The sequence below is a fragment of the Anomaloglossus baeobatrachus genome, chromosome 1 (genome assembly GCF_048569485.1).
Source record: "Anomaloglossus baeobatrachus isolate aAnoBae1 chromosome 1, aAnoBae1.hap1, whole genome shotgun sequence".
Taxonomy (NCBI): Eukaryota; Metazoa; Chordata; class Amphibia; order Anura; family Aromobatidae; genus Anomaloglossus; species Anomaloglossus baeobatrachus.
In genome coordinates, this window is record NC_134353.1 from 920,378,776 (window position 1) to 920,393,492 (window position 14,717).

General features: G+C 45.6%; 1 protein-coding gene across 2 annotated transcripts in view; it reads right to left on the bottom strand.

The window, feature by feature from the left end:
• Nucleotides 1–410: 410 nt before the first annotated feature.
• The window catches only part of LOC142256234 (acyl-coenzyme A amino acid N-acyltransferase 1-like), a 104,182-nt gene continuing 89,875 nt past the window's right edge, over nt 411–14,717 (bottom strand). For both annotated transcript variants that reach the window (XM_075327820.1, XM_075327814.1), the window contains exons 3-4: nt 10,020–10,222; nt 411–1,288 (exon numbers count right to left, since the gene is read on the bottom strand). In XM_075327820.1, the coding sequence (XP_075183935.1) occupies nt 692–1,288; nt 10,020–10,222 (800 nt within the window). In that variant the 3' untranslated portion in view covers nt 411–691. The remainder of the gene's footprint in view (nt 1,289–10,019; nt 10,223–14,717) is intronic.

The following is a 14,717-nucleotide window of genomic DNA, read 5'->3' on the forward strand; positions in this document are numbered from 1 at the left end:
TGCCAGCAACAGCGACGTCGCTAGGCAGGTAAGTACGTGTGACGGCTCCAAACGATTTTGTGCGCCACGGGCAGCGATTTGCCCGTGACGCACAAACTATCTATGCAGTAAGCATGTGCATGTTCCCTTGGTAAGCTTGGTTTGGTTATGTATCTATGTAGTGAGCTTGTCTCGGGTATTGTATCTGCGTATCAAACTCAGTTTTCCCCTGACCCTCCAAGTCACTGGATAGCTGAAAGGAATGTTGACTCCGGAGGGGGCCACTATGCGCATGTGCAGCCTAATGCACCTGGGCTCCCATAACACCTCAGCAGTGCCACAGGTTGATCGCCTCCGTGCGAGACCGCACTGATACAGTAATTCATGCAAAAGGAGCCCCGACCAAGTATTCAGGCATTTACTGTACAGACTTTCCAGTAGGCGCCAACATTTCTGAGTTTAAAATCATTTTTTCAGTTGATCTTATAATATTCTAATTTTCTGAGATAATGACTTTTGGGTTTTCATTGGCTGTAATCCATAATCATCAACATTAACAGAAATAAACACGTGAAATAGATCCCTCTGTGTGTAATGGCTCTATATAATATATGCGCTTCCCTTTTTGTACTGAATTACTGAAATAAATTAACTTTTTATTGATATTCTAATTTATTGAGATGCTTGTAGATTCCCCAATTAATAGAGATAATCACAATTTATTCCGTCGAGAGCCCATAATATTTCTACGGAAAAATTCTTGAAGCTCTTTCCAACTAGTTTCTTGCGCTCTACAATGAGGAAGAAGTTCTCCACCCCAACTCACAGGCAGCGGAAAGTACGATCCCTGTGATACCGGACAGAAAGCAGAACCGGGAGGCTCTATAAGATGCCCCGCGCCTGGATAATATTGCATATACACATCCTTCTTGCCATACTTTTCTGCCCGGGATTTTGCTTCTCTCGCAAAGAACAAACTGTTGAAATGCTGGTCTTTGTCTCCCACCATAAAGAGGATGGGGCCTCTGGCTTTCTCCAGGGGAAGTATAGAGTCCTGGAATTCTGGTTTTCTTGGATCGTCCATGAAGCTGGTAAAGTTGATGGACCAAAAGTCTATGCATAAAATTCTTTCCATTTTGTAAGGGATAGCTTTAATAACCAGATCACCATAAAATAGGTTGCTGCCATTCACGGCATTGGTTCCATTGATGCATACTGTAGCGGCGACCTGAGGCAGGTAGGACGCCATAGCCAAAGCCACCTCAGCTCCTTTACATATCGAGACCACTCCAATTCCATCACCTGATACCTAAAGAGTAGAATATATTAGGACATTGGTTTATATATCTATAGGTATATAAATTGGTGGACAGTTAATGGAGCACATTCATCCTGTGACAATTACATGGTGTTTAGTTGAGCATTCAAATTAATGGCTATCCAGATAATACGGGGTCGACTTGGTCTATGACAGCGAACGCTAGACAGGAGGTCCCCATATATAATGTCCATGTGTCTAAGCAATCAAACATGCATAGTTTTTGTTTTATATAAGTGATGAAAAAAAATCTGAAATTTGTAAAAAAAAATTCACTTGTGTCATCATTTTTCAGGAGCCATAATGTTTTCAAATTCACCGGGCCCCAGTCACAGTCGCAGTAGAGGGGCCCAGTGGTGTCGCTTCAGCCACTGCAGATGACTAAGCTGCAAGCAAAGCCTTGTTAGGGCACTGCATGCAAACTAGCCATGTGGTGGGAAGCAAAGTGAGTGGAGCAGAGCAGGGAGGCGGCGCGTCATCACTCCGCACCTCATTATCACACTGCTGCAGACAACGCGGAAGTGGTGAGGACACGGCATCCAGCGGGGAAAAGTAGGTGCTCCGAGAGCTGAAGATCGCTGGTGGTCAGTAGCGTAGTTACTGGAGGGGGCTGTTGCCTCAGACCCATGATATAGAGGGGCCCACTGCAACCCAGTAAAGCTCTAGTCTTCTCCCGGCCCAGACAGAAGAAAATACCTGCAAGTTCTGCAGGACCTGCGATGTGAACCGTGTGGGAGGAGCCAGGAGATATAGGAAAAGCTGTAGAAGATGAGGGCACATGTGACAGGTAATGAGGGAAGAGGAAGATATGGTGGGTGCAGGGTGTGACAGAGGGGACAGGGTGTGACAGAGTGGAGGAAGAGTGTGACAAGGGGGAAGAGTGTGACAGAGGGGGTACAGAGTGTGACAGAGGGGAGCAGAGGGGCGCAGGGTGTGATAAGGAGGGAGAGTATGATAGAGGGGGTGCTAGGTGTGACAGAGGTGTGTAGGCTGTGACAGAGGGGTGCAGATTGACAGGGGGGCCGAGTGTGACAGATGGGGTGTACAGTGTGACAGAGGAAGCAGTGTGTGACAGAGAGGGGCAGGGTGTGACAGAGGGGGTGCAGGGTGTGACAGAGGGGGTGCAGGGTGTGACAGAGGGGTGAAGAGTGTGACAGAGGGGTGCAAACTATCACAGAGGGGGTCTAAACTGTGACAGTGGTGCAGGCTGTGACTGAAGGAGCAGAGTGTGATAGAGGTGGGTACGCATGGGACACGGGGCACACATAAAAGAGTCATTCCAATTTGAAAATTACAATATCTGCCAATACATGCATCTAGTTCATGATGTAATTGTCAATCCAAACAATGGAAAAGAACACATACTCACATTCTATATTTATCTATAAAATACGTATTTTGCAAAGTTTAATCTGCCCAATTGTATCATAGAGGACTGGAGTAAGGTAATCTTCTCCGATTAGTCTAATTTTCAACTTTACCCAATACCTGATAGTCTAATGGTTAGACGGACACCTGGAGAGACGTACAAGCCACAGTGTCTTGCACCCACTATGAAATTTTGTGGAGGATCGGTGATAATCTGGGGACGCTTCAGCAAGGCTGGAATTGGAAGATTAAGCTTTGCGAAGGACACATGAATCAAGCCGCATACAAGATTATCCTGGAAAAACATTTGCTTCCTTCTGCTCAGGCAATGTTCCCCAACTCTGAGGACTGGTTTTCCAGCAGGACAATGCACCATGCCACACAGCTAGGTCAATCAATGTGTGGATGAAGGACCACCACATCAAAACCCTGTCATGGCCAGCCCAATCTCCAGACCTGAAACCCATTGAAAACCTTTAGAATGTAATCAAGAGAAAGCTGGATAGTCACAAGCCATCAAACAAAGAAGAATTGGCTTACATTTTTGCAACAGGAATGGCGTAAGGTCACCCAGAAAACATGCCAAGACGCATGAAAGCTGTGATTAAAAATCATGGTTATTCCACAAAATATTGATTTCTGAACACTTCCTGAGGTAAAACATTAGTATTGTTGTTTCTAAATGATTATGAACTTGTTTTCTTTGCATTATTTGAGGTGTGAAAGCAATGCATCTTTTGTTGTGTGTATGTGTGTGTGTGTGTGTGTGTGTGTGTGTGTCCGCTAAAGGAATCCACACCGTCGCATTTACAATCACAAAATTTTACACGGACACCCCATGTGACTCAGGGAACGTCATAGACTATGTTTGGGTGGAAGAATTTAACCCCGCGCTTTACACTTTCTCTCCAAAAATCCTGCCTCTATTAAACTGAATGGAGGTGGGAGCTACAGGCTATAAACAGCAACTGTCAGTGGTTGCTATAGGAACAAATAAACTGTTAGTATAAGAAGCTTATGTGTGAAGTAATAAGATGTCGGTGGGAAGACGGATAGAGAGAGAGACAGAATGAGACAGACAGACAGAGACAGACGAGGAAAGAGACAGAGAGATAGATAGCCAAAGAGAGACCTGGAAAGAGACAGCCCTGGAAAGAGACAGCCCTGGAAAGAGACAGCTGGGCAAAGAGACAGACCTAGAAAGAGACAGCCAGACAAAGAGACAGACCTAGAAAGAGACAGACCTAGAAAGAGACAGACCGGGCAAAGAAGCAGTCAGGACAAAGAGACAGACTGGGCAAAGAGCCAGACCGAGAAAGAGACAGATCAGGAAAGACACAGACCGGGAAAGAGACAGCCAGGCAAAGAGACAGACCTAGAAAGAGACAAACCTAGAAAGAGACAGACCTAGAAAGAGACAGACCGGGCAAAGAAACAGTCAGGGCAAAGAGACAGACTGGGCAAAGAGACAGACTGGGCCGGGTACTACAGCTAGTATATATATATATATATATATATATGTCGCGGACGGGTGCCGCCTCCGCTGCGGCAACCCGGGGCAGCTCGAGCAGCACTCGGATCCGGGATCGTGTCTTGGGCTCGAGTGGTGACCGGACCCGGGGCTCGTGCCAGCACCCGTCCTCGCACACAATGAAAAAGGGAGGTATTTACAAGGGAGATTGTCTGTGATGCCACCTGTGGGTTGCGGTGAGGGATGATGACACCGCCGCTGCCTGGTGATGGGGGTGCCCGAGGCTGATGGAGCGGGCAGCTAGATGGGATCCCCTCCACTGGTAGGGGAGGTGTAGTCCCGGGGCCCAGGTGCAGGGTAAAGAGCAGGGCTGGGGCACTGATGGCAGGTTGGACCGGATAACACCGGTGTACTCACTCTTACGAAGAAATCACACCAAGTCCGTATTGTAAACCAAGGCCGGATGCTGGTTGCTTCTGGAGGGGTGTGCAAACCGGTTGACTGTGTAGGTGGGCGTTCCCATCCGCCTGGTCCTGCCCACTGGTGTGTCCTGGCTGTCACGGGGGGGCAACTAGGATTTGTGGCTGATGTTCCCATGTGGGGATGTGTGTGGTGTTAATTCCCAAGGAGGAGGCGATTTCTGAACCCTTGGTGGAGGCTACAGTCATCTGTGACTACCTGGTTTTGCCAGGGGGTCACACATTATATATATATATATATATATATATACATACACACACACGTACATACACACACACATACATGTTTTTCCAAGAATGGCTGTCAGTGAGAGTGTGGAAGGTTTGAGGGGTAGAGGCGGAGCCTGGGCAGATACTTAAGAGGGCCCAAAAATGTTGCCAGTATGGGGCCCTGAAATTCCTAGTGGCGGCCCTGACCATGTGTGTCCTCTCTTAGCTCTTTTTTACCCCTATCAACCAATCACAGTGCAGCTTTCATTTTACCAGAACTATTTGAAAAGTGAAAGCTGAAAACTGATTGGTTTTGGAAACACAGACTGTTTTTCTACTAGACAGTGTAGGTAATGTCACCAGTCGTATCTATATTGCATTCTTATGTAACAAGTGTCAAATTATAAAGAATATTGACAGAAATATTCACACTGATAATTAGAAAACCAATCGGTGGTTTAGTGTCCGGTGCTCCTGCTCTTGCTCTGCTTTCTTTCTCACTCAGCCAGGGCGCAGCTGTAGAGGTTGATCGCTGCTCCTCTTTTGACAGCAACAGCACAACTTTTTGCAGAGAGGACGTGCAATCACTGCAAACTAAGAAAAGGATGCCCACTATAGAAGAATAGCAGGTGTCTACTGAGCATGTGCAACCAGTCATTGCAGAGGTACAGGACGTATCTATGGGCAACCAAGTGGGCAAAAGCCTCTGACATGCGGGTTTTCCAAGACTTACAGGTGCACCTAGATAAATTAGAATATCATCAAAAAGTTAAATTATTTCAGTAATTCAATACAAAAAGGGAAACACATATATTATATAGAGTCATTACACACAGAGGGATCTATCCCTATTATATAGAGTCATTACACACAGAGGGATCTATTCCTATATATTATATAAAGTTATTACACACAGAGTGATCTATTTCTATATATTATATAGAGTCATTACACACAGAGGGATCTATTTCACGTGTTTATTTCTGTTAATGTTGATGATTATGGCTTACAGCCAATGAAAACCCAAAAGTCATTATCTCAGAAAATTAGAATATTATATAAGACCAACTTAAGAATGATTTTAAACTCAGAAATGTTGGCGCCTACTGAAGTCTGTACAGTAAATGCCTCAATACTTGGTCGGCTCCTTTTGCATGAATTATTGCATCAATGCGGCGTGGCATGGAGGCGATCAGCCTGTGGCACTGCTGAGGGGTTATGGAAGCCCAGGTTGCTTTGATAGCAGCCTTCAGCTCGTCTGCTTTGTTGGCTCTGGTGTCTCTCATGGATTCTCTATGAGATTTAGATCAGGCGAGTTTGCTGGCCAATCAAGCACAGTGATACTGTGGTTAGTAAACCAGGTATTGGTACTTTTGGCAGTGTGGAAAGGTGTCAACTCCTGCTGGGAAATGAAATTTCCATCTCCAAAAAGCTTGTCTCAGAGGGAAGCATGAAGTGCTCTAAAGTTTCCTGGCAGATGGCTGCTCTGACTTTGGTATTGATAAAACACAGTGGAGCTACACCAGCAGATGACATGGCTCCCCAAACCATCACTGATTGTGGAGACTTCACACTAGACCTCCAGCAGCTTGGATTGTGGCCTCTCCACTCTTCCTCCAGAATCTGGGACCGCGATTTCTAAATGAAATGCAAAATTTACTTTCATCTGAAAACAACACCTTGAACCACTGAGAACAGTCCAGTTCTTTTTCTCCTTGGCTCAGGTAAGACGCTTCTGGCGTTGTCTATTGGTCATGAGGGTCTTGACACAAGGATTGCGACAGTTGTAGCCCATGTCCTGGATACGTCTGTGTGTGGTTGACTCTTGAAGTAGTGACTCCAGCAGCAGTCCACTCCTTGTAAATTTCCCCCAAATTTTTGAATGGTCTTTTCTTAACAATCCTATCAAGGCTGCGGTTATCCCGGTTGCTTGTGCACCTTTTTCTACCACACTTTTTCCTTCGACTGAACTCTCCATTAATATGCCTGAATACAGCACTCTGTGAACAACCAGCTTCTTTAGCAATTACCTTTTGTGGCTAAAGGGGGCTTTGCACGCTACGATATCGCTAATGCGAAGTCGTTGGGGTCACGGAATTTGTGACGCACATCCGGCCGCATTAGCGATGCCGTTGTGTGTGACACCTATGAGCGATTTTGCATCGTCGCAAAAACGTGCAAAATCGCTCACCGGTGACATGGGGGTCCATTCTCAAATATCGTTACTGCAGCAGTAACAAAGTTGTTCCTCGTTCCTGCGGCAGCACACATCGCTCCGTGTGACACCGCAGGAACGAGGAAGCTCTCCTTACCTGCCTCCCGGCCGCAATGCGAAGGAAGGAGGTGGGCGGGATATTCGTGACGCTGCTGTGACGTCGCTGTGACGCTGAACGAACCGCCCCCTTAGAAAGGAGGCGGTTCACCGGTCACAGCGACGTCACCGGGCAGGTAAGTACATGTGACGGGTCTGGGCGATGTTCTGCGGCATGGATAGCGATTTGCCCATGTCGCACAACAGATGGGGGCGGGTACCCACGCTAGCGATATTGGTACCGATATCGCAGCGTGTAAAGCGGCCTTTACCCTCTTTGTGGAGTGTGTCAATGACTGCCTTCTGGACATCTGTTAAGTCAGCAGTCTTCCCCATGATTGTGTAGCCTACTGAACCAGACTAAAAGGACCATTTTAAAAGCTGAGGATGCCTTTGCAGGTGTTTAATGGTAATTATTCTAATTTTCTGAGATAAAGACTTTTGGGTTTTCATTGGCTGTATGCCATATTCATTAACATTAACAGAAATAAACGCTTGAAATAGATCACTGTGTGTAATGACTCTATATATTATGTGTTTCCCTTTTTGTATTGAATTACTGAAATAAATTAACTTTTTGATGATATTCTAATTTATTGAGTGGCACCTGTATATTTAGAGCAGTGAGCAGTTTTAGTAATTGCTTCTACTTGACAACTTTATATATTTTGGGATTGCAAGCCACTGATCATGTTTCGGAAATAAATAGAGATGGGCGAGCACTAAAATGCTCAAGTGCTCAGTCCTCCAGTCGAGCAGGTCAGACGCTCTGTAAATGATCAACTCAAGTAACGAGTATAATGGAAGTCAATAATTGGGCAGTTTGGCTCTCTGCTCACATTCAGCCATCCATAAAGAGAGCATTTCCAGGGGAGGGAGGGCGGCTTCTTTTCCTTTCACACAATACATCCGAAAACATTGTTTTAACCCCAGTGAGAGCCATTCAGAGACTGAAAATGGCTTTCCTTTCGGTTGCCTACACACATCATGCTGAGAAGCATGCCTGTGCATTGGGGGTCATTGTTTCACGGATGAAACATCAAAGCACCCGCTATACTCATCTGATTTCCGCAAGTACAGTTAGGTCCAGAAATATTTGGACAGTGACACAATTTTCGCGAGTTGGGCTCTGCATGCCACCACATTGGATTTGAAATGAAATCTCTACAACAGAATTCAAGTGCAGATTTTAACGTTTAATTTGAAGGTTTGAACAAAAATATCTGATAGAAATTGTAGGAATTGTACACATTTCTTTACAAACACTCCACATTTTAGGAGGTCAAAAGTAATTGGACAAATAAACCAAACCCAAACAAAATATTTTTATTTTCAATATTTTGTTGCGAATCCTTTGGAGGCAATCACTGCCTTAAGTCTGGAACCCATGGATATCACCAAACGCTGGGTTTCCTCCTTCTTAATGCTTTGCCAGGCCTTTACAGCCGCAGCCTTCAGGTCTTGCTTGTTTGTGGGTCTTTCCATCTTAAGTCTGGATTTGAGCAAGTGAAATGCATGCTCAATTGGGTTAAGATCTGGTGATTGACTTGGCCATTGCAGAAGGTTCCACTTTTTTGCACTCATGAACTCCTGGGTAGCTTTGGCTGTATGCTTGGGGTCATTGTCCATCTGTACTATGAAGCGCCGTCCGATCAACTTTGCGGCATTTGGCTGAATCTGGGCTGAAAGTATATCCCAGTACACTTCAGAATTCATCCGGCTACTCTTGTCTGCTGTTATGTCATCAATAAACACAAGTGACCCAGTGCCATTGAAAGCCATGCATGCCCATGCCATCACGTTGCCTCCACCATGTTTTACAGAGGATGTGGTGTGCCTTGGATCATGTGCCGTTCCCTTTTTTCTCCAAACTTTTTTCTTCCCATCATTCTGGTACAGGTTGATCTTTGTCTCATCTGTCCATAGAATACTTTTCCAGAACTGAGCTGGCTTCATGAGGTGTTTTTCAGCAAATTTAACTCTGGCCTGTCTATTTTTGGAATTGATGAATGGTTTGCATCTAGATGTGAACCCTTTGTATTTACTTTCATGGAGTCTTCTCTTTACTGTTGACTTAGAGACAGATACACCTACTTCACTGAGAGTGTTCTGGACTTCAGTTGATGTTGTGAACGGGTTCTTCTTCACCAAAGAAAGTATGCGGCGATCATCCACCACTGTTGTCATCCGTGGACGCCCAGGCCTTTTTGAGTTCCCAAGCTCACCAGTCAATTCCTTTTTTCTCAGAATGTACCCGACTGTTGATTTTGCTACTCCAAGCATGTCTGCTATCTCTCTGATGGATTTTTTCTTTTTTTTCAGCCTCAGGATGTTCTGCTTCACCTCAATTGAGAGTTCCTTAGACCGCATGTTGTCTGGTCACAGCAACAGCTTCCAAATGCAAAACCAAACCCCTGTAATCAACCCCAGACCTTTTAACTACTTCATTGATTACAGGTTAACGAGGGAGACGCCTTCAGAGTTAATTGCAGCCCTTAGAGTCCCTTGTCCAATTACTTTTGGTCCCTTGAAAAAGAGGAGGCTATGCATTACAGAGCTATGATTCCTAAACCCTTTCTCCGATTTGGATGTGAAAACTCTCATATTGCAGCTGGGAGTGTGCACTTTCAGCCTATATTATATATATAATTGTATTTATGAACATGTTTTTGTAAACAGCTAAAATAACAAAACTTGTGTCACTGTCCAAATATTTCTGGACCTAACTGTACCTGAGCACCCCGAAGCTTGATTGAGAAACGAGCAGTTCCGAGCCCGTTCACCCATCATTAGCAATAACCCTCTAATGACATGGCAACTCTTCGATGGATTCCTTAACAGTTAAGTCTTGCTAACATGTTCCTATTAATAATTATAACTTACTTTTGGATGATCACATAGAATCTGAGCGGCTTCTTCAAAATATTTTAAATCCATTTCACCAAGGGAACTAGGCAAATCATCATAAGCAAAATAAGCCAGAGCAAGAGAGGCAAAACCACGGCTGGCCAAGAGGCTACTACGAAATTCTAAAAGGCCGCCAACACCTCCAAACATGTCAACAACTCCTGGAAAGGGTCCATCACCTGAAAAGAATACAAAATGTAAAAAAAGTGAATTTCAATCCTATTGAAGGCCAATTAGAGGCAGTTCCGTTTATTTTACCTATTCAACAATGTATTGAAAATTGTTCTCGACATCATGCATTTTTATACCTGTCTCTACGGAGTCCATATCATGTTAGGATGGTAAAAGAAAAGGCAGATTTTAAAGTTCAATATCATGTCTCCATTCAGTAGGAGAGCAGGAGACAGAGTGGAAGCAGTGTAGGTAGATCATATTGTATTACTATATTAGAGGGCAGCTCCGGAGCTTGCAGTCACCTTCCAAATCTTCATTTGAGGAGTAGCGGTCTTGTCTCAGATGTGAAGGTGGTGCTGGACCCCCAGTGAAGTGATCTGAACTATTTGTTTTGTTTTGCAAGGGGAATATCCCAAGAGGTGGGATGTGTACTTGGAGTTTAATTTTTACTGCATTCCACAGAGGAGACAGGTAGTGGTGCGCTCCATACATCAGGAGGATTTTCAGGAGATCACTCCCACTTACTCCACTGTGGGAAAAGGGAGGTCGAAATATTGCTACTTCCATGCTTTCTAGAGTTAAGGCTACTTTACACGCTGCGATATCGGTCCCGATATCGCTAGCGTGGGTACCCGCCCCCATCTGTTGTGCGACACGGGCAAATCGCTGCCCGTGCCGCACAACATCGCGCAGACCCGTCACACATACTTACCTGCCCGGCGACGTCGCTGTGACCGGCGAACCGCCTCCTTTCTAAGGGGGCGGTCCGTGCGGCGTCACAGCGACGTCACTGAGCGGCCGCCCAATAGAAGAGGAGGGGCGGAGATGAGTGGCCGGAACATCCCGCCCACCTCCTTCCTTCCTCATAGCGGCCGGGAGGCATGTAAGGAGAGGTTCCTCGTTCCTGCGGCATCACACATAGCGATGTGTGCTGCCGCAGGAGTGACGAACTACATCGTTACTGCTGCAGTAACGATAATCAAGAATGGACCCCCATGTCACCGATGAGCGATTTTGCACGTTTTTGCAACGATGCAAAATCGCTCATTGGTGTCACACGCAGAAACATTGCTAATGCGGCCGGATGTGCGTCACCAATTCCGTGACCCCAACGACTCCGCATTAGCGATGTCGCAGCGTGTAAAGCCCCCTTTACTCACTGCTAGGACCCTGCATTTAAAGCTCCACTCCAGCGGGTTTTCTTTGTTTTTTTTTATTTCAGCCCTAGAGTGGTGCTTTAAATCTAAGTCCCCTGCCCTCTGTCTTATACTCACCCTCACTTTTTCATCTGTAATGAGCGCGTTGCTCCCTTCGGTCTCATGTGATCTGTGACCTGCTGACAGCTCCAGTATTTCATGGGGCGCACAGGAGGTCACAACGCAATACAAGTCTATGAGTGCCTTGTTCGCTCCTAGGGTTTACATGCTGCGATGTCGGTAACGGCGCCGGAGTCACTAACGACGTGACCCCGACGATATATCGATACCGATGTCGCAATGTGTAAAGTACCCCTAAGAGGTCATGTATAGAAGTGAGGATGTAAGAGACTTGTGAAGATTTAGCCACGGGTTGAAGACATTGAAGATAGGCACTACAGCTGTCTTAAAAAGTCCTGTGGTCACAGTAGCATCAACATCGATTTAAATTAATTTTCCCATGTTTTAAAGTAATTGCATATCACTAGGTTATGGCATCATTATAGGTTCATCGGGGGTACAATTTATGTATCCCCATGCAATCCCGAGAAGTGGTGTAGGGTAGCCTCACATTTTACATTTTTCCTTCACAGCCTCATTCCTGCCCAACTGGAGCCATCTCCATTCACATAAACGCAATGGTGACAAAACAGTGACTGCAGAATGCTCTACACTACTGTTGTTTGTCCCTCCATAATTTGGATTGGGGTCCTGGTGATAACATCACTTTAGAACCAGGTCTGTGGAGTCGGAGTCGGAGCTCATTTTGGTGCAGTCGGAGTCGGTATAAAATGCACTCACTCAAACCTTTGGAACTCAGCTAGTCCCCTTTCTAACGAAGGTATTTAACAGAGTATCCGAAGATTCCCCCTTTGCGACCCAGTCCCTTGAGGCACACATAAGTGTCCTACCGAAACCGGGAAAGGACCACTCAGAGATAGCTAACTATCGTCCCATCTCCTTGATCAACACTGATGTTAAACTTTTCTCTAAGGCCTTAGCCAACAGATTAGCCCCCTTGCTTCCAGAGGTAATTCATACAGACCAAGTAGGCTTTGTGGTGGGCCAAGAGGCTATGGACAACACCAACAAGACTTTTCTTTTGCTGGCTCAGGTGAAGGCCAAGGCTCACCCTATGTGCCTACTATCTATTGACGCTGAGAAGGCCTTCGACCGGGTCAGCTGGAATTTCATGTCAGCCTCTTTGCGCCAGGTGGGGCTGGGGAAACGGTTTATTGAGAGAGTCTTGGCCTTATATAGGGCCCCAACGGCTAAGGTCAGGGTCAATGGGTTCCTCTCCTCCCCATTTACAATTAAAAACGGTACCCGACAGGGCTGCCCCCTCTCTCCTCTCATTTACGTCCTAATAATTGAACACCTAGCAACGGCCATTAGAAACAATCCAAACATTCATGGGATTCCAGGTGGAGGAGGGCAATGTAAGACAGCTTTATTCGCGGATCATCTCCTTATTTATGTATCCCAGCCCCGTATCTCCTTTCCTTCACTAATTAAAGAGTTCGAGAAATTCTGTCACCTTAGTAATTTTAAGGTAAACTACACTAAAACGGAAGCTCTCAATGTCAATTTGCCCACCAGAGAAATATCTCACTTGAAAGATAACTTTCCCTTCAAATGGCAGGCCTCGGCACTAACCTACTTAGGGGTTGCGGTTCCAGCTGATAGGTCCAAATTATTTCAACTCAACTACCTACCTCTTTTAGATAAGACCCTTAAAGATTTAAAAAATTATGATAAAAAGAAGCTCTCCTGGTTTGGGCGAATCAATGTCTTAAAAATGGACATCTTACCGCGTTTCCTATACCTCTTCCAGACAGTGCCCATAATGCCCCCCAAAGTTTTTTTCTCTAAACTTCAGTCGGCTCTTAACAAATTTGTATGGGGGGGGTGGCAGACCCAGAATTGGAATTAACACACTTTACAGAACTAAGGAAGATAGCGGTGTGGGATTGCCTAATTTCAAATTGTACCACAGAGCAGCAGTTGTAACGCGCCTTTTAGATTGGCAATTCCATAGCTCATCCAAACAGTGGGTAAGCCTGGAGCAGGAGTGCTCGGAGATTCCATTGAGGTTCCTTCCCTGGATCAGACCAGACCGCAGGGGGTTCATAAAGTCAGAAGCAGAACTTATGAGGGTGGGCTTGAGGTTTTGGGACTCGGGAGGGGGGGGTAATGTCACGGGGGTCGGGGGCCCATCTCACACTTGTTTGTCAACCCGGATTTCCCTCCGGGTTTGAAAGTTGAGAAATTTCTTGGTTGGAGGAAGAGCCAAGACGCCCAATTCTTTCATATACTCAGGATTCAGAGCTCCCCCCTCTCTTTGACTTGACTACCCTAGAGCAAAGAACCCCATCCACATGGTTAGAATATTTACAACTCCAGTCCTTTCTAAAAGACCAACACAGAAACAAGGCCTATTCATCTATGCCCACGTCTTTTGAAAAACTTTTTCTCCATCAAGATTCCCCTGGACATGTCCTTTCATTAATTTATAAACTCCTTGCTCGAAGGAGTAACAGCCAGGGGCTTCACTTCCTAGAGAAGTGGCAAAGAGATTTAAATCTGACTATATCGGAGGAGGATTGGAGAAAGGCCTTTATATTTACCCACAAATTCTCTATTGCCTGTACTTCACAGGAAAAAAAATTACAAAATCTTATCGCAGTGGTACTGATGCCCAGATGCCCAGACACCCTTCATTCAATCTTCCCGTCTGTGTCTGACAGGTGTTGGCGTTATGGTAATGAAAAGGGCACTATGTTACATATATGGTGGAGCTGCGAAGCTATCAGGAAATTTTGGTCCTCTGTCTTCTCAGTCTACAACAAGATAAGCGGCGACAATTTACTTGCGACACCAGAGGTTGCCCTACTGTCGATCCTACCTGGATTCATTAAAGCGCCAAAATTGAACCTACTCCGCTTCTGCCTTACAGCAGCACAAACTCAACTGGAGATCCCCGAGAGTCCAGAGTATGGTAGACTGGTTCACAGAGATGACCAACATCTGTAAAATGGAAGATCTGACAGCTGAATTAAATGACTCAACGGAAAAATTTGTTCGAGTCTGGAGCCCTTGGATGTTGTTCTTGGACTCCCTCTTCTTCAGGTCTTTGTTCGAGACTGCGACATAAATCATCCCACCCTCTTGTCCATTGGGAGACGAGAGATGAAAGCAAATCCTAGGCTGGACCCTTTGCCTGCTCCCCAGGTGAGCACTGAAATCAGCATAGAGCAATTTCTCTTCAGAATTTTCTGACCCTTCTCTTTCCTTGCTTTCCTTA